This window comes from Leucopleurus acutus, assembly GCF_964270905.1.
Source record: "Leucopleurus acutus genome assembly, chromosome: 20".
Taxonomy (NCBI): domain Eukaryota; kingdom Metazoa; phylum Chordata; class Mammalia; order Artiodactyla; family Delphinidae; genus Leucopleurus; species Leucopleurus acutus.
Window position 1 is genome coordinate 58,480,088 of NC_139162.1, and position 26,725 is coordinate 58,506,812.

The following is a 26,725-nucleotide window of genomic DNA, read 5'->3' on the forward strand; positions in this document are numbered from 1 at the left end:
TGGAAGTGCAGAGTCTCAACCACTGGACCGTCAGGGAAGTCCCCTCTTCCCTCCTTCTGACCTCTCCTGAATTCTCCTGATTTTTGGCAGCAGCACCATGTTCCTTATCAGGACCTCCTGCCGTGAGACAACTCCTGCAAGTAGTTATTATCTATCATGCCTGGCCAAGGCAGGCAGTTTTGGTCAACAGTTCCCTAGCAATGGCATCTTCTCTAAGGTGGAGGTGCTTACCATCATAACAATGTACATAGGTACTTTATTTATTTATTTATTTATTTTGGCGGTATGTGGGCCTCTCTCTGTTGTGGCCTCTCCCGTTGCGGAGCACAGGCTCCGGACGCACAGGCTCAGCGGCCATGGCTCTCCGGCCCAGCCTCTCCGCGGCATGTGGGATCTTCCCAGACCGGGGCACGAACCCGCGTCCCCTGCATCGGCAGGCGGACTCTCATCCACTGCGCCACCAGGGAAGCCCGGTACTTTATTTTTTTAATGACAAATTATTCTTCTTAAGTTCACTGAAGGTAAATATACTACTGAGTTTTGGCTAAGAAAAGCTGTCAATTAGGTTGAAAAACACTTTTCCTCTAAAGCTGGGCTTTAGAGACCACATATGACCATCTGTGTTAGAGGAAATGAAGAGCACACACAGTGGTTTGCGGGGACAGCACTGCCAGTGCTCCATAAATGACTGAATGTATTCACAGACCCTGCATAAAAGCCGATGTCTAAATCTTTGTTTTCCCTAGGGGCATTTACATTATTTTGTTGGCATTCCTATTGTTTTTCCTTAATGCAGCACTATAAATTGCCCATCTTAAGCCGATTAAAATGACAGTAAATTCATGGTAGTTGTAGTTTGGAGAACCAAGGCAGTTAGAAAAAGTGTGACCTTTTCACATGAATATAGGCTCAAAATGTGGCTCTGAATCTAGAATGCCTTCCGCTCTTTCTGAGTCTACCATTTTTCACATTTAACATATTCCCTTATCACTGTCTGTTCATGCCTCTGTGTTTGGACTCTATTCTCTCTGGTGTGTTTAGATATCATTGAAATATCTGAGTGGAAGGGGGCTTTATTTTTGTCCCATTCTCTATCTTCCAGCATAGAAGTTTATTTTCAAGAAATATAGGGGAAAGGGCAATGATTTGCTTTATTGATATATTTCAGGTTGGAGTTCAAGATGGAAAAATCAATGAATATCAGCACAGGAGGGTATTTATCCAAACAATTCATCCCAAAGTTTAGTAACGGAATAAAAATCATAAAGTAGTATCTCAAATGCTCCAAGTGTGACAAGGACTGTGAGTATCTGGTGCAGTTGGATGGGCAGTATGGAAAACAGGTAGAACACTTCTGACCAGTGATCCTCACCTTTTCAGAAAGCCCCACTGGGGCTTTATACAGCATGTTTGTAAGCAGCTTCTCTTTAAAATTAATTTATGAATGTGTGAAAATATTTGACCATCCTGATCCATTCCTAGGATGAGACAACTTCTCCAGGAAGTGTGTATGGGCAGCTGAAATACAGTCAACACCATTTAGAGGCCATTCATTATATATCTGAGAGTATTTTATGTTTGTTATATTTTTCCCATTCTCAACAACATGAGCGTTTTAAAATGTTGATTATAGAGAGAATGAAGTTACCAGAGGCAGGAAATAAGTGAAGCAGTGAGTTCCCTGAGAAAAAATGAAGGTGACATTTAGGTTCAGATGCAGATAATGGCTTCAGCCAGAGTCAGGACCATTTCTGCAGAGGTGAGAAAGGAAGAAGCAAGGAGGATACAGCTCTACATGAGTGTGTAAGGGTTACGGAGCAAAGACAAAAGTACAGACTCCTCATTTTGAACATGATGTAGGTTATATGAGGAGTGAGCAGCTGTGTGGGAGGTGGTGGCGGTCTGGAGCAAGGTCTGTGTGGATTTGGGAGCTGGTGCAGGAGTCTGAGCTGAACAGTGCACAGCGCAAATGTGGGGAAATCACACTCAGGCAAGATACGATACCTTGGAATAGCATAGTAGTGTCGGAGCTCATTGAGTTTGTTGGCGTGGTGAATCCAGGGGGTGAAAATAATGTCAGATGGACAAGACATGTGGATGGCTATGGCTGCATTTTGGGTTGCATAGAAGAAGGACTGAGGGATCTGAGTTTGTTTCCAGCCTTCTCAACCTCTTGGAAGTCAGGGACCACTAAAATTGGGGAATTTGGAGGACTGGGAAAGATTATGGGCCCTTTTTAGGAATAAAGAGTCTTGTCATATTAAAGTGGAGACGTGGTACTGAGGAGAGGGGTGAAGATTGGGAACAGACTTTGAGGAAAAGTGGAGAATCTGGCCAGCTGGAGAAGCTACCAGAGGAAAGAGACCATGACTCTGCGTGATAGCTATCAATATGCCGCATGGCTCCAGCTGCCTGCATCAGCCCAGATATGAAAGAAGAGCAAGTTACCTCTTTATGTTTTACAGGACAGTGAGAACAGGAAGACATGGGGGAAAAGACTTTTTCAGTGTCTCACTAATAAAGAGAAGGATCAACATATACAGTGAAGGTATAGGTGCAGGATGAAGAGTATTCATGGGTGTATACACACACACACACACACACACACACACACACACACATATATTTTTGCTGTATGCAGACCTCTCACTGTTGTGGTCTCTCCCATTGTGAAGCACAGGCTCCGGACGCGCAGGCTCAGTGGCCATGGCTCACGGGCCCAGCCGCTCCGCAGCATGTGGGATCTTCCCGGACCGGTGCACGAACCCGTGTCCCCTGCATCGGCAGGCGGACTCTCAACCACTGAGCCACCAGGGAAGCCCTATTTTATTTATTTTTTGTGTGGGATCTTTAGTTGAGGCATGCGGAATTTTTAGTTGTGGCATGTGGGATCTAGTTCCCTGACCAAGGATCGAATCTGGGCCCCCTGCATTGGAAGTGCAGAGTCTTAACCACTGAAACCACCAGGGAAGTCCCTTATGGGTATAATTAACTAGGAAGTGTGACTTTTCAAGTGAGTCTGCAAATAAATTTGAGCTATTAATATTATTCATTATGACTATCATTGTTACATAACAAATATTAATAAGTAACTTTTGTTGAGCCACACACTGTGACCAAGGTCTTATGTGGATCATTTCCTGCGTTATCTGCTTACACGGCATAAAATCTACTACGGCTGTCATTTTTCAAGAGTATGCGGAGTGCAGCCAACTGCATGTATGTTCACCAGACTCATTTGGTCTTCTCTTGGGCACACAGCTCAACCTCATTTTCCTGCCCATGCACACAGGGGTGACCAAAAAGACTAGTTCTTGTCAACAGAATGTGATTGGAAGTCAGGTATGTGATAGTGGGTGTGACTTCTCCCTTTCCTCTTGTTTCCTCTTGGTCAGCTGGATGGTGCCAGGAAAGCCTTAAAGCCACATGTTTACAATAGAAGGCATCTTGGTCCCTGAATCACTGTGTGGTGCTGAGTTCACTGCCTATACATAAGAACATATCTATAAATGAGCAAAACTCATCCTGTGCTAAGCCAAGATGAGTTTTATACATCTGTGAAATCAGCTATATTGAACCTAGGCTAACTTTTATCTTGAGGTACAAAGACATTATACAACTCTTCCAGGGTCCAGAGCTGGTGGGGACAAACCCATATGATAAGCTTCAGCAGTTGGAAAGCAGAGCTGACTCTTACCTGATGCAAACCTTTCCTTCTGCAGTAGTGGCAAAGAGTGGGTGGGGGCAGAAGGATAAATGGACTACAGGCCTCAGGGCTCCATATCCTCTTGGGTCCCTAGGGAGGTTACAACAAATTTCCACTGACTGGTAGATGCAGTGGGCCCATCACAGTCTACAGGCTGCAGTGCCTTCCACCTACTTGGCTCTAGTGTGCCCACACTGAGTGGGTACATATAGGTTAATAGACTAACAAGGCACAATAATTGGCTAAATATATATTTTGTTTCCAGATTGCAATAAATCCTCCCTAAATAACGAATACTACAACAAGAAAATTCAGCACTAACATATTTATAATTTTATTTATTTATTTTAAATTATTTATTTATTTATTTGGCTGTGCCCGTTCTTAGTTGCTGCATATGGGATCTTTGTTGTGTTATGCTGACTCTTAGTTGCGTCATGCTGACTCTTAGTTGCGGCATGCGAACACTTAGTTGCAGCATGCATGTGGGATCTAGTTCCCTGACCAGGGATGGATCCCGGGCCCCCTGCATTGGGAGCGCAAAATTAACCACTGGACCACCAGGGAAGTCCCTATAATTTTAAATATTATGGTTTTATGTGCTAAATTTATTGGATTTATGAAAGAACCCTTACATTTTAAAATCACATTCTGTAGAGTTTATACATTAAAATACAAGCTTTCTAGGATTACAGGTGAAATAATATACTAAGGTGCATGGGGTAGATGAAACAAGACCAACCATGAAATGATAAATAACGATGGAATACGGCAAAACACTGCAGCCATTGTCCCATGCCAAAATAGCATTTGTTTTGTTTTTCTCTTTTTGAGACTGACGTCAGATTCAGAAAGGAATTGAATACATGTAAGGATATGGAGTAAGATATATTAAGTAGATGAAAGTGTTGCTCAACGAAGTGGACACAGCATTTAACTGTACAGGCAGGAGACATGTTCTCTGTGGGAATCACCGTCAAAGACCCGTCTTTGTACTCCTTCCTCAAGGTGGCGCAACATCCTTCTATCTTTCTTATCGCTACACTTTCTGGGGTGTTTATTTTGTCTTTACCAAACATACTCAGACGGAGAGTACACTATTGTTTATTAGCTTCAGTTTCCATTGGCTCCATTATTTGTCTAAATGACTCTGCAATCGTATGTACATTTGGATTAATGGATTTGAGAGCATCTCGAAAGATACTCTTCGACTCTGGGAACACGCTGAGCTTCACAGAGCCTGAAATAACGTCTCCAAACACTTGGGTGATCAGCTACAGATAGTATTCCTCAAACATCTGAGTGCACTCTCTTTAAGAAGAGACAATGCCCGTCCTCCGTCTCTGGACTTTGGTTGGTTTTCCTAGCGGTAAGTCCTCGCGATGTAGATTTGGCTTTTCTCCAAGATGTCAGAGTTGTAACATTCTGGACCTACGCTTGTGGGTCTGTGGGAAATGCATTGCCCAGACGGATGTGCAATGGATGGCTGCGAAGATGAGCCAATTAAGGCAAGAGAAGCCAGGTTTTCCTGGGACGCATTAGCGTCAGGGCGGGACTTCCGGCCGCCTCGTTGTGGACGTCATTTTGAATGTGCTTGAGCGTTTTCACAATTCGAAAGCTTCGGTTACCGGTGCTGGGAAGAGGTGACGAGACTGAGAAGGTACCCGCTGCACAGAGGCGGGTCTGAGGCTCGGCGACGCCACCTGGGGGCCCTGCACCAGGCCCGGGAGAGTGACCGCCGTGCCAGCATCTCGTTTCCTCTCCCGCAGCTCCGGCCCCGCTCCGCCCACAGAGTCCGATGGCGGCAGTAGCGCCGAGGGACCCGCGTCAGGTAAACACTCGTCCTCCGGCCACTCACCGCCCTCACCCCACCAGACACTAAAGCCCCCAGTGCGGGGCCCCTGTTCACGTGCCTGCAGCCCAGGCCCCGGTGTCCAGGACGGTGAGGCGGCCGTGGGTGGGGCCTTGTTTCTTCTGACAGTGTGCTGGCGCGTGGCAGAGGGTCACAGGCGGAGGGACCGGGACCGTCACGAGCAGAGGTTTGGAGGTCTGACTGACCAGGGACTGAGGCAATTCTCGATTGTTTCTGCTAGGAACAAGATGCTGCTGCCCAGAGTTAAGCTTGCAGCGTTGCTGCATGAAAAGCTGGCCGTTTATGAGACTTCCCTGGCCGTCCAGTGGTTACGACAACGCGCTCTCACTGCTAAGGGCGGGTTTCAATCCCCGGTCGGGGAACTAAGATCCCACAAGCCGCATGGTGTGGCAAAAAAAAAAAAAAAAGTTAGCCGTTTATTACACAGGTGATATAGGGTTGACTCGCAGGTGGGAAGCGATCTCACCCAGACCAAAATAGGCTTCCTCTGGCTGCAAAGAATAGAACAAATCAGGGGGTAAGGGAGGAGACAGGAAGCACAGACGAATTAATATCAATAGCCTAGGTGAGTGCTGATGGACCACAGTGACTGTCTTGGATATGCGAGAAGTGGTTGAATTCTGGATCAATTTTTTGAGAAGGGTCAAACCAAATTGTGGGTGTTGCTGGTGCCAAGAGAAAGGAAGTAGTGAGGGATGACCCTAGGGGTGTTGGTCCTAGTAGACGAAGGGATGGAAGGCCCATCAACTGGATGGGGACGTTAGCAGCAGGTTAATTATTCTTGGGAATGTTATAAGTTTGTTTTGGCGCTGTTAAGAGTCTGAGATGTTTCAGAGAAGAGTGAGTGTAGGCAACAAGTGGGCAGCTGGACAGGCAGGTCTGGAAAACTGGGGAAGGTGTTCAGGAATGGAAACTTTAAAAAGTGATGGCCATTGTGTGGACCAGGGTGGAGCTGTGGATCACATTTAGGAGGGGAGTACAGGTTATAGGGGCCATGGTATTAGTAGGTCAGAAAGATTGGTGTGTGCTGAGGAGTGGTTCTCTGGCTCAGGGCCTGATTGGGTTGCTGGGCATTGCAAACCCAAGTGAGGTAGAGAAGTGGCAGTGGGAACGGTATGGGAGAGAGTTTGATCTGGCGGGAGGCCGAGGCTTCCATGGGATGAGTGGACAAGTGACGGTTGAGGAGACTTAGGAGTAATTGAGACAAGAAGGCAGTGAGAATGGGTCTGTTGCTTATTTAGTATTACTGCTATGTGGCTTCTCCAGAATTTTGTGGTGAGCTTTGACGGGGTGTGGGACGTTTGAGGCTTGCTAGTGGATATGGTCTGCAGCAAATGTCGTCATTTGTGGGTCACTGTGCCTGGCAGGGAGGTTTTTAGGACTGGTTTTTTTGTTTGTTTGTTTGTTTGTTTGTTTTTACAGAGGTTGAGTGGAGAGAGAGAGGAGTGTTGTGGCTGCTGAAAGGACAGAACTGGCAGTAAGAAAGTTGAAGAGAGTTGAGGGAATATGAAATTCACATGTGGTTCTGGGTGGCTAATACTGAAGCAAAGATTAGAGGCAGTTGGGGAGATCTTCTAAGCAGCATTTGTGACTTACTCTGGTATTGGATCCATCAGAGGACTGGGGTTGTACCAAATCCTGTCTGAATTTCTTAAGCCCCCTCTGGATGCCAAGCGCCAAATGTGTGGGTATGTTCAGGGAGAATTCTATGGTGTGGTGCAAGGATGTGGCAGTGCTGTGGAAGCGCAACTGTAGGGTCTGAAATTGTGAGAGAAATGTCATCTACAGAATGATGTGCACATGGAAAGGAAGTGTGAGCTGATGGCCCCCAGGCCCTGGTTTTGAGGATTTACAGGTAAAGCATGAGCTTACATTTGGCTGTGTCTCAATTCCCACAATTTGAGAGATTCCAGGGGAATTGCTTGGCTGGAGGGGAGGGATATTGCCGGCCAAGCCCAGAGCTTAGATGGCATCTGGGTGCACCCTCACTGCCAGTTACTGCTGAGGGCTGAACACAGTGATAAAACGGGATGATGAAGAGAGAGCAGGCATCAGTGACACCAGGGCCTGGTATCTCCTCTGAGGTGGGGAGCTCCAGTGGAGGATGGGAATGGCATAGGTGTGTGGGGAGATGTGTTGTGATTTCTCAGAGAATGTGCAAGGTTTCGTCTGTCCCCTTTGTGACAGGTTGGTGTGACCTTTGAAGACATTGCCGTGTACTTCTCCTGGGAGGAATGGAGACTCCTTGATGAGGCTCAGATACGCCTGTACCTTGATGTGATGCTGGAGAACTACGCACTTATATCCTCAGTGGGTAAGACCCTCACCCTCCCCAGTGACATGGGCTAGGGTCTGTATTCTGCCTCACTGCCCCCAGAAAGTGCTCTGTGCTGCATGTGGTGTAGGCGTTGCTTGCTTCCCCATTGTTCTGGGTAGTTGTGGTCGTTAAGGCTGGGGTGTTTGCACTACCGTCTTTTCTCCCCTACAACCCTAATTCCTGCTGTACCAAACCCTCATAGGGAAGGATTTGAGGTCAGTAGTCTTGCAGTAAGGCTAATGGATGCAGCTTGCTTGCCCTTTCACTGGATGGGTCAGTGTGTCCAGGTCCATGCAGTTTCTGTGGCCACTCCTGTATCTGATAATTTCTTGTGCCTGCCTGTTTATGGAATTGCAGCCATTGTCATGGTGACTACGTACATGGACTACTATTGAACTCTATCCTATATAGTTCTTTTTGTGATGTTTAGACTTCTTCTATCCATTTCATCCTGCCCCAACTTTATCGAGATATAATTGACAAAATTTCTGTATTTAATATATATAATGTGATGATTTGATATACATATATATTATGAAATAATTACCATTGTGAAGTTAATTAACACACCTATCACCTGACATAATTACTTTTCTATGTGTGCGTGTGTGAGAACACCTAGGATCTACTCTTTTAGCAGATTTCAAGTGTACAATACAGTGTTAATAAATAACTATAGTGGACTTCCCTGGTGGCACAGTGGTTAAGAATCTGCCTGACAATGCAGCGGACCTGGGTTCAAGCCCTGGTCCAGGAAGATCCCATATGTCGTGGAGAACTAAGCCTGTGTGCCACAACTACTGAGCCTGTGCTCTAGAGCCCACAAGCCATAATTACTGAGTCCACATGCTGCAACTACTGAAGCCCATTCTCCACAACAAGAGAAGCCACTGCAATGAGAAGCCCGTGCACTGCAATGAAGAGTAACCCCTGCTCCCTGTAACTAAATCCCACACACAGCAAGAAGACCAAATGCAGCCAAAAAAAAAATTAATTAATTAAGAAAAAATTATAAATAAATAAATAACTATAGTCACTATGCTATACATTCGATCCTTAGAACTTACTCATAACTGAAAGTGTTTTTGACCAACATCTCCCCATTTCTTTAACCCTCAATATCTGGCATTCTGCTTTATGTTTCTCTAAGTTTTACTTTTTTTAAGACTCTCTATATAAGTAGTATACAGTATTTGTCTTTCTCTCTGTGGCTTATTTCACTTAGCATAATGTTCTCTAGGTTCATCCTTGTTGCAAGTTGCAGTTTTTCCTTTTTCATGGCTGAGTATTTCTGCACACATATGCATGGGAAAGTTGGTGCGTGTGTCTATATGTATATCATATTTTCCGTATCATTTCGTCCCCTGATGAACACCTTATAGTGTTTCCATATCTTGACTCTTCTGAATAATGCTGCAATATTATATATGTATATGTATATGTATGTATATATATGTACGTGCATGTATTTCATGGAGATACTGGTTTTGTTCCTGTTGGCCATCTGTATGTCTTTTGGAAAGATGTCTATTCAGCTCCTCTGCCCATTTTTTAATTGGGTTGTTTTGGTTTTGTTATTGTTGTTGAGTTGTGTGAGTTCTTTATATATTTTGGATAGTAACCCGTTATTACATATATCACTTGCAGATACCTTCTCCCATTAAATAAGGTGTCTTTTTTTTGGGCGGGGAGTGTGGGGGTGGTTTGCTGCATGGCATGCAGGATCTTAGTTCCCCAACCAAGGATCGAACCCATGCCCCTTGCAGTGGAAAGGCAGTCTTAACCACTGGACTGCCAGGGAAGTCCCAGGATGTCTTTTCATTTTATTGATGGTTTCCTTTGCTGTGCAGAAGCCTTTTGGTTTGATGTAATCTCATTTGTTGATTTTTTCCTTTGTTTCCTTTCCCTGAAGAGACATATCTAGAAAGTTATTGATTAGTAAGACCGATGTCAAAGAGTGTGCTGCCTGTGTTTTCTTCTGGGAGTTTTATGGTTTCAGATATTACATTCAAGTCTTTAATTCTTTTTGAGTTGACTTTTGTGTATGCTGTGAGATAGAGGTCTAGTTTAATTTCTTTGCATGTGACTGTCCAGTTTTCCCAACACCATTTATTGAAGACCTTTCTCCATTGTATGGTTTTTGCTCCTTTATCAATCTTAATTGTCCACATATCTGTGGGTTTATTTTTGGGTTCCCAATTCTGTTTCTTTTGATCTATATATATGTTTTTCTGCCAATACCATGCTGTTTTGATTACTATGGCTTTGTAATATAGTTTGAAATCAGGGGTTGTGATACCTATAGCTTTGTTTATGTTGTTTGGGGGGTTTTTTGTTTGTTTTTTAGTGTTTGTTTATTTCTCTGGGCCGTGTAGTGTGTCTTGTTGGATCTTGGTTCCTGGACCAGGGATTGAACCCGGGCCACTGCAGTGAAAATGCTGAGTCCTAACCACTGGATTGCCAGGGAATTCCCCTAGCTTTGTTTTTTTTTTGTTGTTGTTGTTGTTGTTTTGCGGTACGTGGGTCTCTCACTGTTGTGGCCTCTCCTGTTGCAGAGCACAGGCTCCAGACGCACAGGCTCAGTGGCCATGGCTCACGGGCCCAGCCGCTCTGCGGCATGTGGGATCTTCCTGGACCGGGGCATGAATCTGTGTCCCCTGCATCGGCAGGTGGACTCTCAACCACTGCGCCACCAGGGAAGCCCTGTTTTTGTTTTTTTTTTAATCTTAGATTGCTTTGGCTATTTGTGATCTTTTGTGGTTTTATATAAATTGTAGAATTTTTTGTTTTATTTCTGTGAAAAATGTCATTGGGGTTTCAATAGGGATTGCATTCAATCTGAGATTTCTTTAGGTAATATGGACATTTTATTTTATTTTTATAAATTTATTTTTTATGGGATTTCAATAGGGATTGCATTCAATCTGTAAATTGCTTTAGGTAATATGGACATTTTATTTTATTTAGTGTTTTTTTTTAAATTTTTTTTCATTTTCACTGTGTTGGGTCTTCACTGCTCACAGGCTTTCTCTAGTTGCGGCAATCAGAGGCTACTCTTCATTTCAGTATGTGGGCTTCTCATTGCAGTGGCTTCTCTTGCTGCAGAGCACAGGCTCTAGGTGTGTGGGCTTCAGTAGTTGTGGCATGTGGGCTCAGTAGTTGTGGCTCACAGGCTCTAGAGCACAGGCTCAGTAGTTGTGGTTCATGGGCTTAGTTGCTCCACGGCATGTGGGATCTTCCCGGACCAGGGATCGAACCTCTGTTCCCTGCAGTGACAGGCGGATTCTCAACCACTGCACCACCAGGGAAGCCCCTATTTAGTTTTTATAAATTTATTTTTTATTTATTATTATTATGATTATTTTGGCTGCGTTGGGTCTTCTTGCTGCACACAGGCTTTCTCTACTTGCGGTGATTGGGGCTACTCTTCATTGCTGTGCATGGGCTTCTTATTGTGGTGGCTTCTCTTGTTACGGAGCACAGGCTCTAGGTGTGTGGGCTTCAGTAGTTGTGGCATGCGGGCTCGGTAGTTGTGGCTCATGAGCTCTAGAGCACAGGCTCAGTAGTTGTGGCACACTGGCTTAGTTGCTCCGTGGCAAGTGGGATCTTCCTGGACCAGGGCTCAAACCCATGTCCCCTGCATTGGCAGGCGGAGTCTTAACCACTGTGCCACCAGGGAAGTCCCAATATGGACTTTTTTTTTTTAAGGGTAGATTTATTTATTTATTTAGGCTGCGCCAGGTCTTAGTTTTGGCATGCAGACTCTTAGTTGTGGCATGCATGTGGGATCTAGTTCCCCGACCAGGGATTGAACCCAGGCCCGCTGCATTGGGAGCTCAGAGTCTTACCCACTGGACCCCCAGGGAAGTCCCTAATATGGACCTTTTAACAATGTTAATTCATCCAATCAATGAGCGTTAAATATCTTTCCATTTGTTTGAAAAGATTTCTTTTACAATCTTTCAATAATGTCTTATAGTTTTCATTGTACAGGTCTTTATCCATAGTTAAGTTTATACCTATGTATTTTATTCTTTTTGTTGCCATTAAAGTGAGATTGTTTTCTTAATTCCTTTTTTTGCTAGCTCATTGCTCGAGTTTAGACATTCAACTGAGTTTTGTATGTTGATTTTGTACTCTGCAACTTTATTTGTTGATTATTTCTAATAGTTTTTTGGTAGAGTCTTTAAAGTTTTCTATGTGTAAAGTTATGTTATCTGCAAATAGTGAAAATTTTACATATTCCTTTCCACTTTAGATGCCTTTTGTTTTTCTTGCCTTACTGCTCTGGCTAGGACTTCCAATACTACGTTGAAGAAGAGTGGAGATAGTGGACATCCTTTTTTTGTTCCTGATTTTAGAGGGATAGCTTTTGACTTTTCACCATTGAGTTTGATGTCAGCTGAGGGGTTTTTCATATATGGCCTTTATTATGTTGAGGTATGTTCCTTCTTTATGCAATTCTTTCAGAGTTTTTAATCATAAATGGGTGATGAATCTTGCCAGATACATTTTCTGTATCTATTGAGATGATCATACGGTTTTAATCCTTCATTTTGTTAATGTGATGTATCACATTGATTGATTTGTAGATGTCGAACCATCCTTGCATCCCTGGAATAATCATGCTGTACAATCCTTTTAATGTTGTATTTAGTTTGCTAATACTTTGTTCAGTATTTTTGCATCTGTGTTCATCAGAGATGTCCTATAATTTTCTTTTTTTGTGTTGTCTTTGTCTGTTTTTGGTATCAGGTGATGTTAGCCTAGTAAAATGAGTTAGGAAGCATTCATTTTTCTTCAGTATTTTGGAAGAGTTTGAAAAGGATAGGTATTTAATCTTCTTTGAGTGTTTGGTAGACGTCAACTGTGAAGCCAAGATTTTTATTTTTCTATAAATGCCTACATTAGCTATTTATTTATCTAAATTTCCCTTTTTGAACTGCTTTTGCTGTGTCCCATAAGTTTTGGTACTTTGTGTTTCTGTTTTCATTTGTCTTAAGGTGTTCTATGGTTTCTTCTGAGACCTATTGTTTTTTCATGATTGTGTTGTTTAATTTACACATATTTGTGAATTTCCCCACTTTCCTCTTGTTACTGATTTCTTGTTTCATACCATTGTCGTCAGCAAAGATACGTTGTATTATTTCAATCTCCTTAAATTTGTTAGATCTGGTTTTATAACCTATAACATATGATTGCTCTAGGTAATGTTCTTTTGTTGTTGTTGTTTGTTTGGGTTATTTTTATTTTTTAGGGAGTGTTCTGTGTGCACTTGAGAATGTGTATTCTGCTGCATTTGGATGATATGTTTTGTATATGTCCATTTGATCTAAAGTATAGTTCCAGTCCAAAGTTTTCTTTTTTTTTCTTGTTGAATTTCTGTCTGGATGATCTACCTGTTGTTGAAAGGAGAATATTGAAGTCCCTTATTGTGTTCCTGTCTATTTTTGCCTTCAGATTGGTTAATATTTGATTCATATATTTTTGTGCTCCAATGTTAGTTGCATATACACTTACCATTGTTATAGTCTTTTGATGAATTAACTCCTTTATCATTATATCATGAACCTCTTTGTCTGTTGTGGCAGATTTTCATTTAATGTTCATTTTGTCTGACATAAGTATAGCTACTCTTGCTGGCTTTTGGTTTTCCATTTGCATGAAATGTCTTTATGTTGCCTTCACTTTCAGCCTATGCGTGTCCTTAATGCTGAAGTGAGTCTCTTTGGCAATGTATGATTGAGTCTTGTTCTTTTATCGATTTGGCTGCTGGGGTATTTTTGTTTTATTTTTTGTTTTTGGCCACACCACATGGCATGTGGAATCTTAGTTCCCCTACCAGGGATCAAACCCACGCCCCTTGCGGTGGAAGCATGGAGTCTTAACCACTGGACTGCTAGGGAAGTCCTTGCTGCTGTTTTCTTTTTATTTTTAAATTTATTTATTTATTTATTTATTATTTATGGCTGCATTGGGTCTTCATTGCTGCGCATGGGCTTTCTCTAGTTGTGGCGAGTGGGTGCTAGACTTCATTGCGGTGCACGGGCTTCTCATTGCAGTGGCTTCTCTTATTGCGGAGCATGGGTTCAAGGTGCATGGGCTTCAGTAGTTGCAGCATGTGGGCTCAGTAGTTGTGGCATGCAGGCTCAGTAGTTGTGGCACATGGGCTCAGTGGTTGTGGCTCATGGGCTCTAGAGCACGGCCTCATTAGTTGTGGTACATGGGCTTAGTTGCTCTGCAGCAAGTGCGATCTTCCTGGACCAGGGCTTGAACCCGTGTCCCCTGCATTGGCAGGGGGATTCTTAACCACTGTACCACCAGGGAAGTCCCCTTGCTACTGTTTTTGAATTGTAGAATTTTGTAAGGACTTACTGTTGCCATCTTTTTAATTGTTTTCTGGCTGTTTTGTAGTTGAGACAGATGCATATCTGTGATGAGCTTGACCCTTCCCTATAGTTGACATGCACTTGACCAGCATCTCTTTCTGTTCAGGTTGCTGCTGTGGAGCAGAGGATGCAGAGGCACCTTTTGAACAGATCGCTTCTCTAGGAATGTCACAGGCTAGGACTCCCAAGGCAGCTTTGTGTTCCCAGAAGATGCACCCCTGTGAGATGTGTGGTCCAGTCTTGAGAAATGTTTTCCACTTGGCTGAGGATCAGGAAACACAACACAGCCAGAAACTGTTGAGGTGTGGGGCATGCGTGAAACTATTTTATTTTAGTGCAAACTTTAAACAGCACCAAAGGCAGCACATGGGAGAGAAAACTCTCAGAAGCAGTGTGGATGAGGCCTTGTTTGTGAAGAGCTGCAGGTTCCATGTGTCACAGAAGCCATTTACCTGTAGGGAGTTTGAAAAGGACTTCCTGACTATTGTGGGACATGTGCAGCAACAGGCCTCTTGTACTGTCGAGAAGCCAAACACAATCACCCAGTGCGAGTCAACTTCACAAGGCAGGAGAGGTCATCACACCTGGGGAGAATGCAAGAAAGCCCTCAGCCTCAAACACACACTTGTTCAGGACCAGTGGGTCCACACTGGAAGACCTTGTTTTGTGTGCAGTGAGTGTGGGAAAACATTCAGGTACAAATCCTCATTTGTTGTACACCAGAGAGTCCACGCTGGAGAAAGGCTTCATGTGTGTGGTGAATTTGGAAAATCCTTTAGGCAGAGCTCAACTGTCAGTCAACATCAAAGCATTCATTCTGCGGCAAGGCAGTACAAGTGCAGCAAATGTGGGAAATCCTTACCCTACAAATCTATCCTCATTTCTCCCCACACAAGGCACAATGGAGAAAACAGTTACGTGTGCAGTGAATGTTCAAAATCTTTTACCTCTAGCTCAGCCCTCACTTATCATCAGAGATCTCACACAGGAGAAAGGCCTTATGAGTGTAGTGACTGTGGGAAATCTTTTATCTCTAGGCCTGCCCTCAGATACCATCAGAGATCTCACACAGGAGAAAGGCCTTATGAGTGCAGTGAATGTGGGAAGTCTTTTACCACTAGCTCTAACCTTCATTATCATCAAAGAGTTCACACTGGAGAAAGGCCTTATGAGTGCAGTGAATGTGGGAAATCTTTTAACAATAGGTGGGTTCTCATTCAACACCAGAGAGTTCACACAGGAGAAAGGCCTTATGAATGTAGTGAGTGTGGGAAGTTGTTTAAATATGGATCCCAATTGAATCAACACCAGAAAGCTCACACTGGTGAAAAGCCTTTTAAGTGCACTGAATGTGGGAAATCTTTTAACAATAGGTGGACACTCATTCAACACTGGAGAGTTCACACAGGAGAAAGGCCTTTTGAGTGTAGTGAATGTGGGAAATCCTTTAATCGGAGAAATAACCTCATTTTACACCAGAGAATTCATACGGGAGAAAGGCCTTATGTGTGCAATGAATGTGGGAAATCTTTTACCTTCAGCTCCAGCCTTCGTTACCATCAGAGAGCTCACACTGGAGAAAGACCTTATGAGTGCAGTGAATGTGGGAAATCTTTTATCTCTAGGTCTGACCTCCATTATCATCAGAGAGTTCATTCTGGAGAAAGACCTTATGAGTGTAGCGAATGTGGGAAATCCTTTATCCAAAGAAATAACCTCATAATACACCAGAGAATTCACACAGGAGAAAGGCCTTATGAGTGCAGTGAATGTGGTAAATCTTTTACCTGTAGTTCCACTCTCCATTATCATCAGAGGGTTCACACTGGAGAAAGGCCCTATGTGTGCAGTGCATGTGGGAAGTCTTTTATTACCACTTCCAAACTGCGTTGTCATCAGAGAGGTCACAGTGGAGAAAGGCCTTAAGAGTGCAGTTAATGTGGGAAACCTTTTACAGTATGTCTTATACGAACTAACAAGTTCTGTTCCGCGAGTGAGTTTGTAAGTCCAATTTGTTCTTAAGTTCAACAGATTTAGCCTAGGTACCCAACTAACACAATGGGCTATATAATACTGTACTGTAATAGGTTTATAATACTTTTTGCACAAATAGTACATAAAAAACAAACAAAAAATAAAACGTTTTTAATCATACTTTACAGTACCCTGAAAAGTACAATAGTACCAGCTCCATCACCATTGCTTTTTTTTTTTAAATCAAAAAAAGGAAACAATTCAGTTTAAAGAAAGAAACCCAGAAATTGTCTGAAAAAAGAGTGGGGCAAATGAACTCCTGAAAAAGTTCTGCATCTTGGTGATCACATTTATTGGAAGGGTTGGAGAAAATTAAACTGCCATTTAGCCTAAGAATTTGTGAGTTATCTGAAAATCAACTTATTTCAAGAGTGGAAGAATTCTTGGTTTTTTCTTAATATCAAACTGTATGCCAGTTTCTCTTTTGAATATCTTCTACATTTAAAGAGGCAATTATACAAAATCTCATTTTCCACACAGGATAAATTCTTTGTTTCAGCTAACTCTCAATGGCGGGGCAACTAGGACAACACCATCTCCCCGGAAAAAGAGCATTGGAATATTCCATTTTGTTGATTTATATATTTCTTCATATGTTTGTTCATCAATTTCTATAGTTGTCACACTTTCTTCCACATCTCCCAATATCATATTTTAATGTAACCTCCCTCGAAGCTCTGTGTTGTTTCTCATTTTCACTCATCCAGGCTGAGCCTGATGAGATCCAGGAGCTCTTCTACAGTGTTCGTAGTTTGTTACTGGTCCACATCGTCCAAAATCTTTCACATCACCTCTGCTTTTATGCTTGTTTCTGGACATCCTGGGCTTGAAATAAAGATACTGTACTAGTCTATACAGTACTGTTCAGTAAGTACGCAAAAGCACAAGCACTTGTAGAGGATACACACATGTTAAAATGTACACCAGACACATGAACTAACTCATGTGATTGGACATGAGAATGCATGTTCGCATTTTGAAAGCTCACTACTTGAATGTTCGTATGTAGGGGACTTACTGTATAGGAAAATGTAACCTCTTTCAATACCAGAGAGTTCACACTGCACAATGGCATAGATGGGCAGGAAATGTGCAGTTTCAGTGGTCAGTATAAGGGCAGTGGAGGAAACTATCTGAGGAGCCATCTCTCTGAATTGACTCTCATACATCTGAGCATGCACAGTGGGGAGAATCCCTGGTTATGTGGGAAGGCCATTTTATCTCTACCGGCCAGCAGGCCTACAAAGTGTGCATCAGTCACCAACCCAGTTTGCTCAGGGAAGCTGACTCTGTCCCCCACTGTGTTAGCCAAGTTAGCAGTCACCTGAGCCCTAGGGGATATTTCCCTCCTCTTTGATTACCTTAGGCATGGACCTGACCCATTGTTGTTCCATAGAACATCATTTGAGTTTTCTGGCAGCATTCAAACAAAGACTACAATTTTCAGGGACATGTTGGTGTCATGTGATACTTGTGATGTGTCTTTCCAGTTTGCAAGTCACACACTCTAGAACTCTTGGCCACATATTGCCTTGAGTTGAATAATAACTAAGGCCTTTAAGTCCTCATTAATTTGGGGAGTTCTATTCTGGTGTAGGGTAGTTTATAAACTAGTACAAATTTGTGCTCTACAGGCATGAATGGGAGAAGAAGTTTTTATGGGTCTCATGCTGTGCCTGAGGAGGGACAGCAAGATGGCAGAAAACAACTTGACAATTTTTACCAAATTTGCATTGCTGCATAGAGCCTCCTAGGAAAGACTGCTGGGCTTTCTCTTCCTCATTTGAGGCCTGTATCCTATGTTTTTTATGAGTCTTGGATGACTCTAAGGAGGGGGACATGTGAGAATCTTAACAGTGTTTCTGAGAGCCACATGATTTTTTTCTCTTACTCAAGGTAGGTATCACAGAGTATCCCAGCACTGTTGAGGGGATATTTTCCCCAGGTCTACAAAGATCCACATTCCCTGATGGCCACAAGTCACTGGGCTAGTCTCACTGGTTATAAGACTGTTGGTTCCAAGGGAAACCGTAATAGATACGGAAACTCTACTTTAGTAGGTAGTGGAGGAGTCTGCAGCCAGCTAAATGAAATGTTCCTCTTCTAAAAGTGTAGCCAGAAATGTTTCTGTGACCAGAGGATCTGTGTGTACACAAATCTCGGGATCTCTAGGCATGCTTATCTTGTGTAGCTGAGGACATTGTCAGAAATTAATCAGGTTTTGTGGATTGCTGTAGCCTCTCGGTGATGTTCGCCTCAAGGCCCTTACTGTGCAGGGAAGAAAAAACAGAAAAGGGGATTCATATTCTGAGGATGTGGCTCTCTTGACTGATGCAGCACTCCTCTTGACTTGGGTGGAGACGTTCATTGCTCCCTATATTTGCTGCTACTGAGACAAGACTGGCCTTCCAGAGGGCATGAGGAGAGAGATGCTGGAGTCAATACAGCATTGCCCAACCTATTTCCCATAAAGAGTGGGACATAGATACTTTTCTTCCTTTTTATCTTGAGCTAATTTTTAAAGCTTTATAAAGATATAATTTACATGTACTCAACAGCTTATATTTAAAGTGTACAGTTTGATAGGTTTTGACATAGGTATGAACCTCTGAAAACATCATCCTATTCCCGATAATGACCATATCTGTCATTTACTTCATGTCTTTTTATAATCTCTTCTTACCTCCTTTCCAGCTTCTCCAGGTAACCATTGGTTTACTTTCCCTTACAATAGATAACCTTTGCATCTTCTTGTATTTATATGCTTGGAAAAATAAGCTGTTTATTTTTTTCTGATTTCCTTCATGCTTTGTAATTACTTTGAGATATGGGTAGCTCATCTCTCTCTTTTTTTTCCTGAGTAATATTCTTATCCTTGGATATACCACTGTTGATTTACTTATCCATCTCTTTGTGGGTGTTTAGGTTATTTCTAGGTTGTGACTATTGGAAATAAACCTGTTACAAACATTTGTGTCAGTTTATATGGATGTGTGTCTCTTTGATCTTGTGTCAGTAACTTAAAGTGGAGTGTCTGAGTCACAGGGTAGATCTAAAGTGACTGTACTTTTTTTTGCATATTAACCAGCAGTATGTTAGAGAGTTCCATTTCTTTCACATCCCTGCCAGTGCTTGGTATGGTTAATTTTTATGCCAGCCCTTTTCATAAGTGTATAGTGTTATCTCAGTGTGGTTTTAATTTCAGTTTTCTAATGATTCATGATTTTGAGCATTTTGCAGGTCTTTGCCACCTCTATGTATGTATGTGTATATATATATATTAACAAATATATATGTATATACATATATTTGTGTGTGTGTGTGTGCTGTTTCAGTTCTTGTTATTTGCTTTTTTTAAAAAAATATGCATTATGGCTGTTTCCCTTTTCATTTACAAATAAGACATCAAAACAACAAAGACATATGTGGAATTTTACTCATTCTTAAATGAAGTGAGTAACATTTGCCATACAGAATAATTGTTTTTAATACAGGTAGGATATACCTGTATTAAGGTAGGATTTTTCCTCAAATTTTCTGTGTTGTGCAAAATGTCATGACCACAAATCCCACACATATTTAAGATCAGTATGTATTATTAACATAATCTCCATCACTTAAGTCGAGGTATTCAGTAATACATTAACTGTAGTCCTGCTTTGTAGTATTTCCCAATTTCTGAAGTGTAAATTCTCCCACCACTCATTTGGAATGTGATCAGAGAAGGAACTGAAAAATTCTACTCAAGGTCCCCCAGGTTTTTTGATGGAAAACTAAACTTAGCATGTGCAGGAGGAGACTTTACAAGGCCAGGCAGACAATAGCTGCGGGGGCTGTGGGCTGGTTGGAGGCTCAGACGCCTCAGAGACATAATTCTGACTGGCCAGGGGGGAGGTATGTCCCTGAACACCCTGGGGTGTCAGTGGAAACCCTAGTTGGCCTCACCTTGTTAGTGACAAGGTATCAGAGCAGTCAAACTATCCTGAGTTTCCTCCTCTGACCCCACCGGTTATCTTGCAAGGGATTCTCATCCTCTGAACTCTCCAAAGTTCTTTTCATCTCTACCTTTCTGTAATTGTTGACTGTTTATTTCCAACTATGTTTACCTTCTATGGGTCTCACCACCTACTTGGATACTATTTCAGACACCTGCACCCCAGGACCACATTCTAGATGCAGGGCCACTGCCTACCTTCATGGTTTAGGCAGTGTTTCATAAGTACTGGGGCTGGGAGTGTGCAGGGCAGGGGTCTAGGGCATGCTTTCTCTGCTCTACACCTTAAGAAGGACCTGGTTACATCTTTTCCTCCAAGATGCACATGTGTCAAGTCAGCGGGGACACCTGTGATCTGAGGTTGCATCTCTAAAGAGAGGGAGGAGGAGTACAGGTGTTGTGGTGATGGAGGACCACATCAGGGAGAGCCATACCCACAATGCTGGGTGGGAAGGCTGGGACAGTGCAGGGACCAAAGGAGACATCTAATATTTGTCTGCCCCATGTGGAGACTCAGGAAGGACCCACTGGGCTTAATCCCTGCTTCTCCCTCTAGAAGCTAATCACCTAAGGCAGTGTCCTGCCCAGAGTTCTGGTAGATCTGCCCCTGGAGTCCCCTGAGGGATGCAGCAGAGTTCATGGAGATCCACAGGCTCCCCACCCTGCCCAGGAGCACCCCACCGTCCACCACTCGTGCATCTGGTAGGGACACTTAGCCGTCCATGTCCACAGCTTGGGCACACCTTGGTGACAGCATGCAAAAGTTGGGATTCTGACTCTGAGGTGGAAAAGCAGGACTCAGTCTTTGAGTCAAAAATCTCATATTTGGGGACTTCCCTGATGGTGTGGTGGTTAAGAATCCACCTGCCAATGCAGGGGACATGGGTTTGAGCCCTAGTCCGGGAAGATACCACAGCCGTGGAGCAATTAAGCCCGTTGAGAAACTAAGCTCTACTGAGCCTGCGCTCTAGAGCCTGCAAGCCACAACTACTGAGCCTGCATGCCACAACTACTGAAGCCTGCATGCCTAGAGCCCATACTCCACGAGAAGCCACCGCAATGAGAAGCCCGTGCACCACAACGAAGAGTAACCCCTGCTCGCTGCAATTTGAGAAAGCCCGTATGCAGCAAAGAAGACTCAACGCAGCCGTAAATAAATAAATTTATTTAAAAATCTCATATTTGGTCTCTGGAGCCAACTAGGGACTCACACTCACACTTGATTGGATTATCCAAGATATATTGTTAGGGGAGAAATTAATGTCAGACAAGGAACCACAGAACCAGGAAGTTCAGAGAACACTAAGGAGGATAAATGCTAAAATTCTACTTGTGATATCATTTTCAAATTATAGAAAATCAAATATAAATCCTGAAAGAAGTCAGGGCAGGGGGACGAGGGAGATCCCTTACCTATAGCAGAACAAAGATAAGAATTAAATTCATCTTCTTAGAAACTGTGCAGGCAAAAAGAGATTGAAGTGAAATAATTGAAGTATTGAAAAAGAAAAAAACCATCAACCTAGAGTTTTGTTCCTGGCAAAATTATCCTTTGATAGTGCAGGGTAACCAAAGCCTTTCTCAAATAAACAAAAATAGGGAATTTGTTGCCATTAAATCTACAACATTAGTCCATTCTTGTTGTTATAATGAAATACCACAAACTGGGTAATTTATTTAAAAAATAAATAAACATTCATTTCTCACACTTTTGGAGGCTTGGGAAGTCCAAGATCAAGGTGACAGCATGGACGATTCTGTGGTGAGGTCCTGCTTCCTGGTTCATAGCTGACACCTCCTTGCTGTGTGCTCACATGGTAGCAGGAGCTAGGGATCTCTCTGTAGCCTCTTTTATAAAGGCACCATTCATGAGGATTCCACCTCCAGGAATTATTCCTGGTCCAGTAAGATCCCACATGCTGTGGAGCAACTAAGCCCGTGCACAGCAACGAAGACCCAACGCAGCCAAAAATAAATAAATAAGAATTTAAAAAAAGAAATAACAAATACGGTAAATATTAATCCAACTGCATCAATAATCACTTTGATGGGAATGGTCTAAATGCACTAATTAAAAGATTTTCAGGGTGGATTAAAAAGCAAGACCAGGGCTTCCCTGGTGGCACAGTGGTTGAGAGTCTGCCTGCGGATGCAGGGGACACGAGTTCATGCCCCGGTCCGGGAAGATCCCACATGCTGCGAAGCAGCTGGGCCCGTGAGCCATGGCCGCTGAGCCTGCGCGTCCGGAGCCTGTGCTCCGCAACGGGAGAGGCCACGGCAGTGAGACGCCTGTGACCGGCAAAAAAAAAAAAAAAAAGCAAGACCAAACTATATGTTGTCTACAGAAACTGTGTAATAATACATCTGTACTGTTTTCAGGTTCTACATTTGTGGTAATTTGTTTCAGGGGCAGTAAGAAATGAATACAGGGATAGGCATGTGAAGAAATGAAATAACTGAGAAAGACAAAGTTAGAGCAAGTTGGGGAGTGCTCACTTTGTGAAGGTTGTGTGTGTGTGAGGTGGTGGCATCAGTGTGGTTAAACTAAACTGTTTTATCTGTTGTGGCTTCATTGTTTAACAGTATTCATTAGCTATCATTGGGCAAAGGTATAATTTTATATTGGGGGCAAATGTTATTTGGTGATCCATTTAGCTAATTGGAAAATATTCAAGTCTTTGTGGTTTACTGAAACACACCCTTGACCTGATTATAAAGATTCTGTAAATGGAGGCATGGGAAGGACACAGCCTCAATACAGCTTATTGCATGAACTTATTCCCAATAAATATTTACAGTGTATGAAATTGTATAAATATGAGGTCATATTCCAAGAATAATATGAGAGTTGGGAGTTAAATAAGCTTCTACATCTCATCATTTTGGCATGCAAATGACTATAAGGTTGTACATTCTCAAGGAGTGGAAATCAATCTGAGGGTTTATGGAGATAAAATATAAAGCAGCTGCATAAAATGTCTGACTCTGTCAGGTAAACTAAAAGATCAAATTGAGTGGTTGTCAGAGCTGGGGAGGGTAGTGGAATGTGACTACCCTCAGAATATCCGTCTTCTTTCTTCCCAGTCATGGTTCTGTACGGACTGTTTTGCTCATAGCCAATCATAATACAACTAAATGCACACACACACTTCCAATGGTTAGCTTCAGGCTACATGCATTTGAATGACAAGTATATAATATATCCAGCTATGCACTGAATCATTTTATGTCTGAATGACTCTATAGTAAAATGGCCATTTAGAACAGTAGATCTGAGAGCATCTCAAATGATTTTTTTTTCCACGTTGCGCGCCTTGCGGAATCTTAATATCCCGATCAGGGATCAAACCAGCGTCCCCTGCAGTGTTGGCGCTGAGTCCTAACCACTGGAGCACCAGGGAATTCCCTTAAATGATATTTTAATCCTTTGGCAGGTGAGATTCACGAAGTCTAAAATTATTTCTTTTTGCTGCAGTTAACGAGCAAAGCCCTGCCTTTCTTGAGGCCGGATGACCCCCTCACAGCATCCTTCCTGGATCCGCGTGTGACAGGTTCTGGTTGGTCAGGAATGAGAATACCCTTCGCTGCGGCCTCTAGGGCTCTAGGAACTATATTACCCAGAAGAAATTGCAGCAGGTTGAGCCAGTGATAGTTCAGGATAATGGCATTTCCGGGAAAATTCATCGGCTCTGGGCGGGACTTCCGGCTTCTTCCTAGCGACGGTCATTTTAATTGTCCGGGTCTGTTTTGGCTCTGGGGCGCTGGTTCGGGACCAGGGTAACGAGGTGAGAAAACGTGACAGGAGGCGCTGTCCCCGCGGCACAGAGGCGGGTCTGAAGTTCGGGGACGCCGCCCGGGGTGCCCCGCGCAGGCCCAGGAGAGGGTCCGAAGTGCCCGCGTCCCGCCTGTCCCCGCCCCGCTGCCTCCACAGAGTCCGATGGCGGCGCCGGCGTTGAGGGACCCGCCTCAGGTAAACGCTCGTCCTCTGGGTCCTCACCGCCCTCACCCCATCAGACACTAAAGCCCCGAGTGCGGGGCGCCTTGCTCACGTGCCTGCAGGCCAGGCCGCGGTGTCTAGGACGGTAAGGCGGTCGTCGTTGGGACTCTGTTTCCGACAGTGTGATGCCGCGTAGGAGAGCGTGCCAGGCGGAGGGAACGTCAGGTGCAAAGTCTTGGAGGTCGGACTGAGGCGGGAGGATTCGGGAAACCTAGGATGAGCCTTCCGCTTGCAGGGAACAGAGGGTGTGGTAGAGTGACGTCTGGTTCGGCAGAGAGGTTGTTCCTTTTTCTGAGGGACCTGGAGGCCACGGAGGGTAGTGGATAGAAGAGAGACATATTATGTGTTAGGGTTTTAAAAGTTATCATGGACTTTCCTGGTGGTCCAGTGGTTAAGACTGTGCACTTCCAATGCAGGGGCGTTGGTGTGATTCCTGGTCGGGGCACGAAGATCCCACATGCTGTGGGGCAAGGCCAAAACAAAAAAAGTAGGAACAGACTGGAATGTGGTTGATGAAGACGTTGAGGCAAAGAGAAGTAGAGCCTTTGTCCAAAGTCAGAGATCTGGTAAGAGTCAGCTCTAAGATTGAAACACAGACGTTAGTAAGTTAACCCCAGGTCCAGGTTCCAGGGCCAGGTGTGGATACAGGGGAGTCCTGCTCACATGGAGCCCAGCCATGGTTGCTTTCCTCTTCCCACAGGTTCCGAAGGTTGAAAAAGCACTTAGGGGGAGGGTGGGAGGGAGACACAAGAGGGAGGAGATACGGAGATATATGTATATGTATAGGTGATTGACTTTGTTATAAATCAGAAACTAACACCATTGTAAAGCAATTATACTCCAATAAAGATGTTTTTTTAAAAAAGCACTTAGGGATCCTACACAAGGCAGGAGAGGGTGTCCCAGTCCCTCACTGGTATTGACACCATCTGTAGGTTATCTGGGTATTTTGTCTTGAGACTCTTCCCTAGATACAGTCTCAGCTCTTGGATAGGGGGGCCCTGAGGATATCCCCAAGCCCTGGGTCCTGAGTGCAGGACAAGGATAACATACAGGAGTTCCCATTCCTGACAACCAGTATAAAGTTGTATGGAAGGTTTTCCCAGGAATAGATACCAGCATGTGCAAGTACTTGGAGGTGTGACTGAGCTGGAAACAGGGTACAGCAGGTCTTCATTCTTTTAGTTAAGAACAAAGAGCAAGGGCTTCCCTGGTGGCTCAGTGGTTAAGGATCCGCCTGCCAGTGCAGGGGACTTGGGTTCGAGCCCTGGTCCGGGAAGATCCCACATGCCCAACTAAGCCCATGTGACAAAACTACTGAGCCTGCACTCTACAGCCTGCGTGTCACAACTACTGAAGCCTGCATGCCTAGAGCCTGTTCTCTGCAACAAGGGAAGCCACTGCAATGAGAAGCCCAGGCACCACAATGGAGAGTAGCCCCCACTCGCTGCAACAAGAGAAAGCCCAAGCCCAGCAACAAAGACCCAACGCAGCCAAAAATAAATAAATTTATTTTTTAAAAAAAGAACAAAGAGCAGGGGATCAATAATCAGGCCTGTGATCTGGCTAAGAGCTTCAACATCATTTATGGAGGTAATGAGAGGTTTGGATAAGAGGAAGTAAGTGGTATTAACCAGGTTTTAATAGGCTGCATCTGGCTGGAGAGAAAAGACTGTGGAGTTAAGGAGGGCGTCAGGGAGCCCAGGAAGAGCCCAGGTCTGTAATCCAGACCAGTGGTGAAGCCCCAGAGTTTTGGCCATGAAGGTGGGAGACAAGTTTGGATTCTAGATACATTCATTCATTCATTTATTTTTGGCTGTGTTGGGTCTTCATTGTTGCACGCGGGCTTTCTCTAGTTGTGGCAAGCAGGGGCTACTCTTCTTTGAGGTGCACTCTCATTGCGGTGGCTTCTCTTGTTGCAGAGAACGGGCTCTAGGGGCTTGGGCTTCGGTAGCTGCAGAATGCGAGCTCAGTAGTTGTGGTTCATGGGCTCAATTTACGTGGCTTGCGGGCTTTAGAGTGCAAATTCAGTATTTGTGGCATATGGGCTGCTTAGTTGCTCTTCCCGGACCTGGGTTCAAATCCATGTCCCCTGTATTGGCAGGCGGATTCTTAACCACTGTGCCACCAGGGAAGCCCCTCTAGGTACATTTTTAAAGAAGAGCCAAGTAGATTTTTAGATGTTGTTAGGTAAGTTAGAGGTTAGAAATGACTCCCAAGATTTTTAGTCCTAGCAGCTGAAGGGATGGATCCTTCATCAAATCGGATATGGCAGTTGTCAGTAGGTTTATGTTTCTTGGGAAAATCAGTTTTGTTTTGGTCCTGATAAGGGTCTGAGATGTTTCAGAGAACAGTGAGTGGAGGCATCAAATGGGCAGCTGGACGCACATTTCTGAAATTTTGGGAGGGGATCAG

The 26,725-nt window shown here is 43.7% G+C and overlaps 1 protein-coding gene and 1 pseudogene across 2 annotated transcripts; one reads left to right on the forward strand and one right to left on the reverse strand.

Moving 5' to 3' along the window:
• Positions 1 to 5,290: 5,290 nt before the first annotated feature.
• Positions 5,291 to 16,386, forward strand: LOC309977140 (uncharacterized protein). Its single transcript, XM_082863074.1, has 3 exons — positions 5,291 to 5,537; positions 7,767 to 7,893; positions 14,392 to 16,386. Exons 1-3 carry the CDS (start codon positions 5,505 to 5,507, stop codon positions 16,209 to 16,211), a joined length of 1,980 nt encoding a protein of 659 aa, XP_082719200.1. The 5' UTR covers positions 5,291 to 5,504; the 3' UTR covers positions 16,212 to 16,386.
• Positions 16,387 to 16,612: 226 nt separating this feature from the next.
• Positions 16,613 to 20,517, reverse strand: LOC309977086 (U6 snRNA-associated Sm-like protein LSm3; annotated as a pseudogene). Its single transcript has 2 exons — positions 20,512 to 20,517; positions 16,613 to 17,098 (listed from the first exon to the last, which is right to left on the reverse strand). The product of its transcript is annotated as a U6 snRNA-associated Sm-like protein LSm3 (transcript).
• Between the last annotated feature and the right edge of the window lie 6,208 nt (positions 20,518 to 26,725).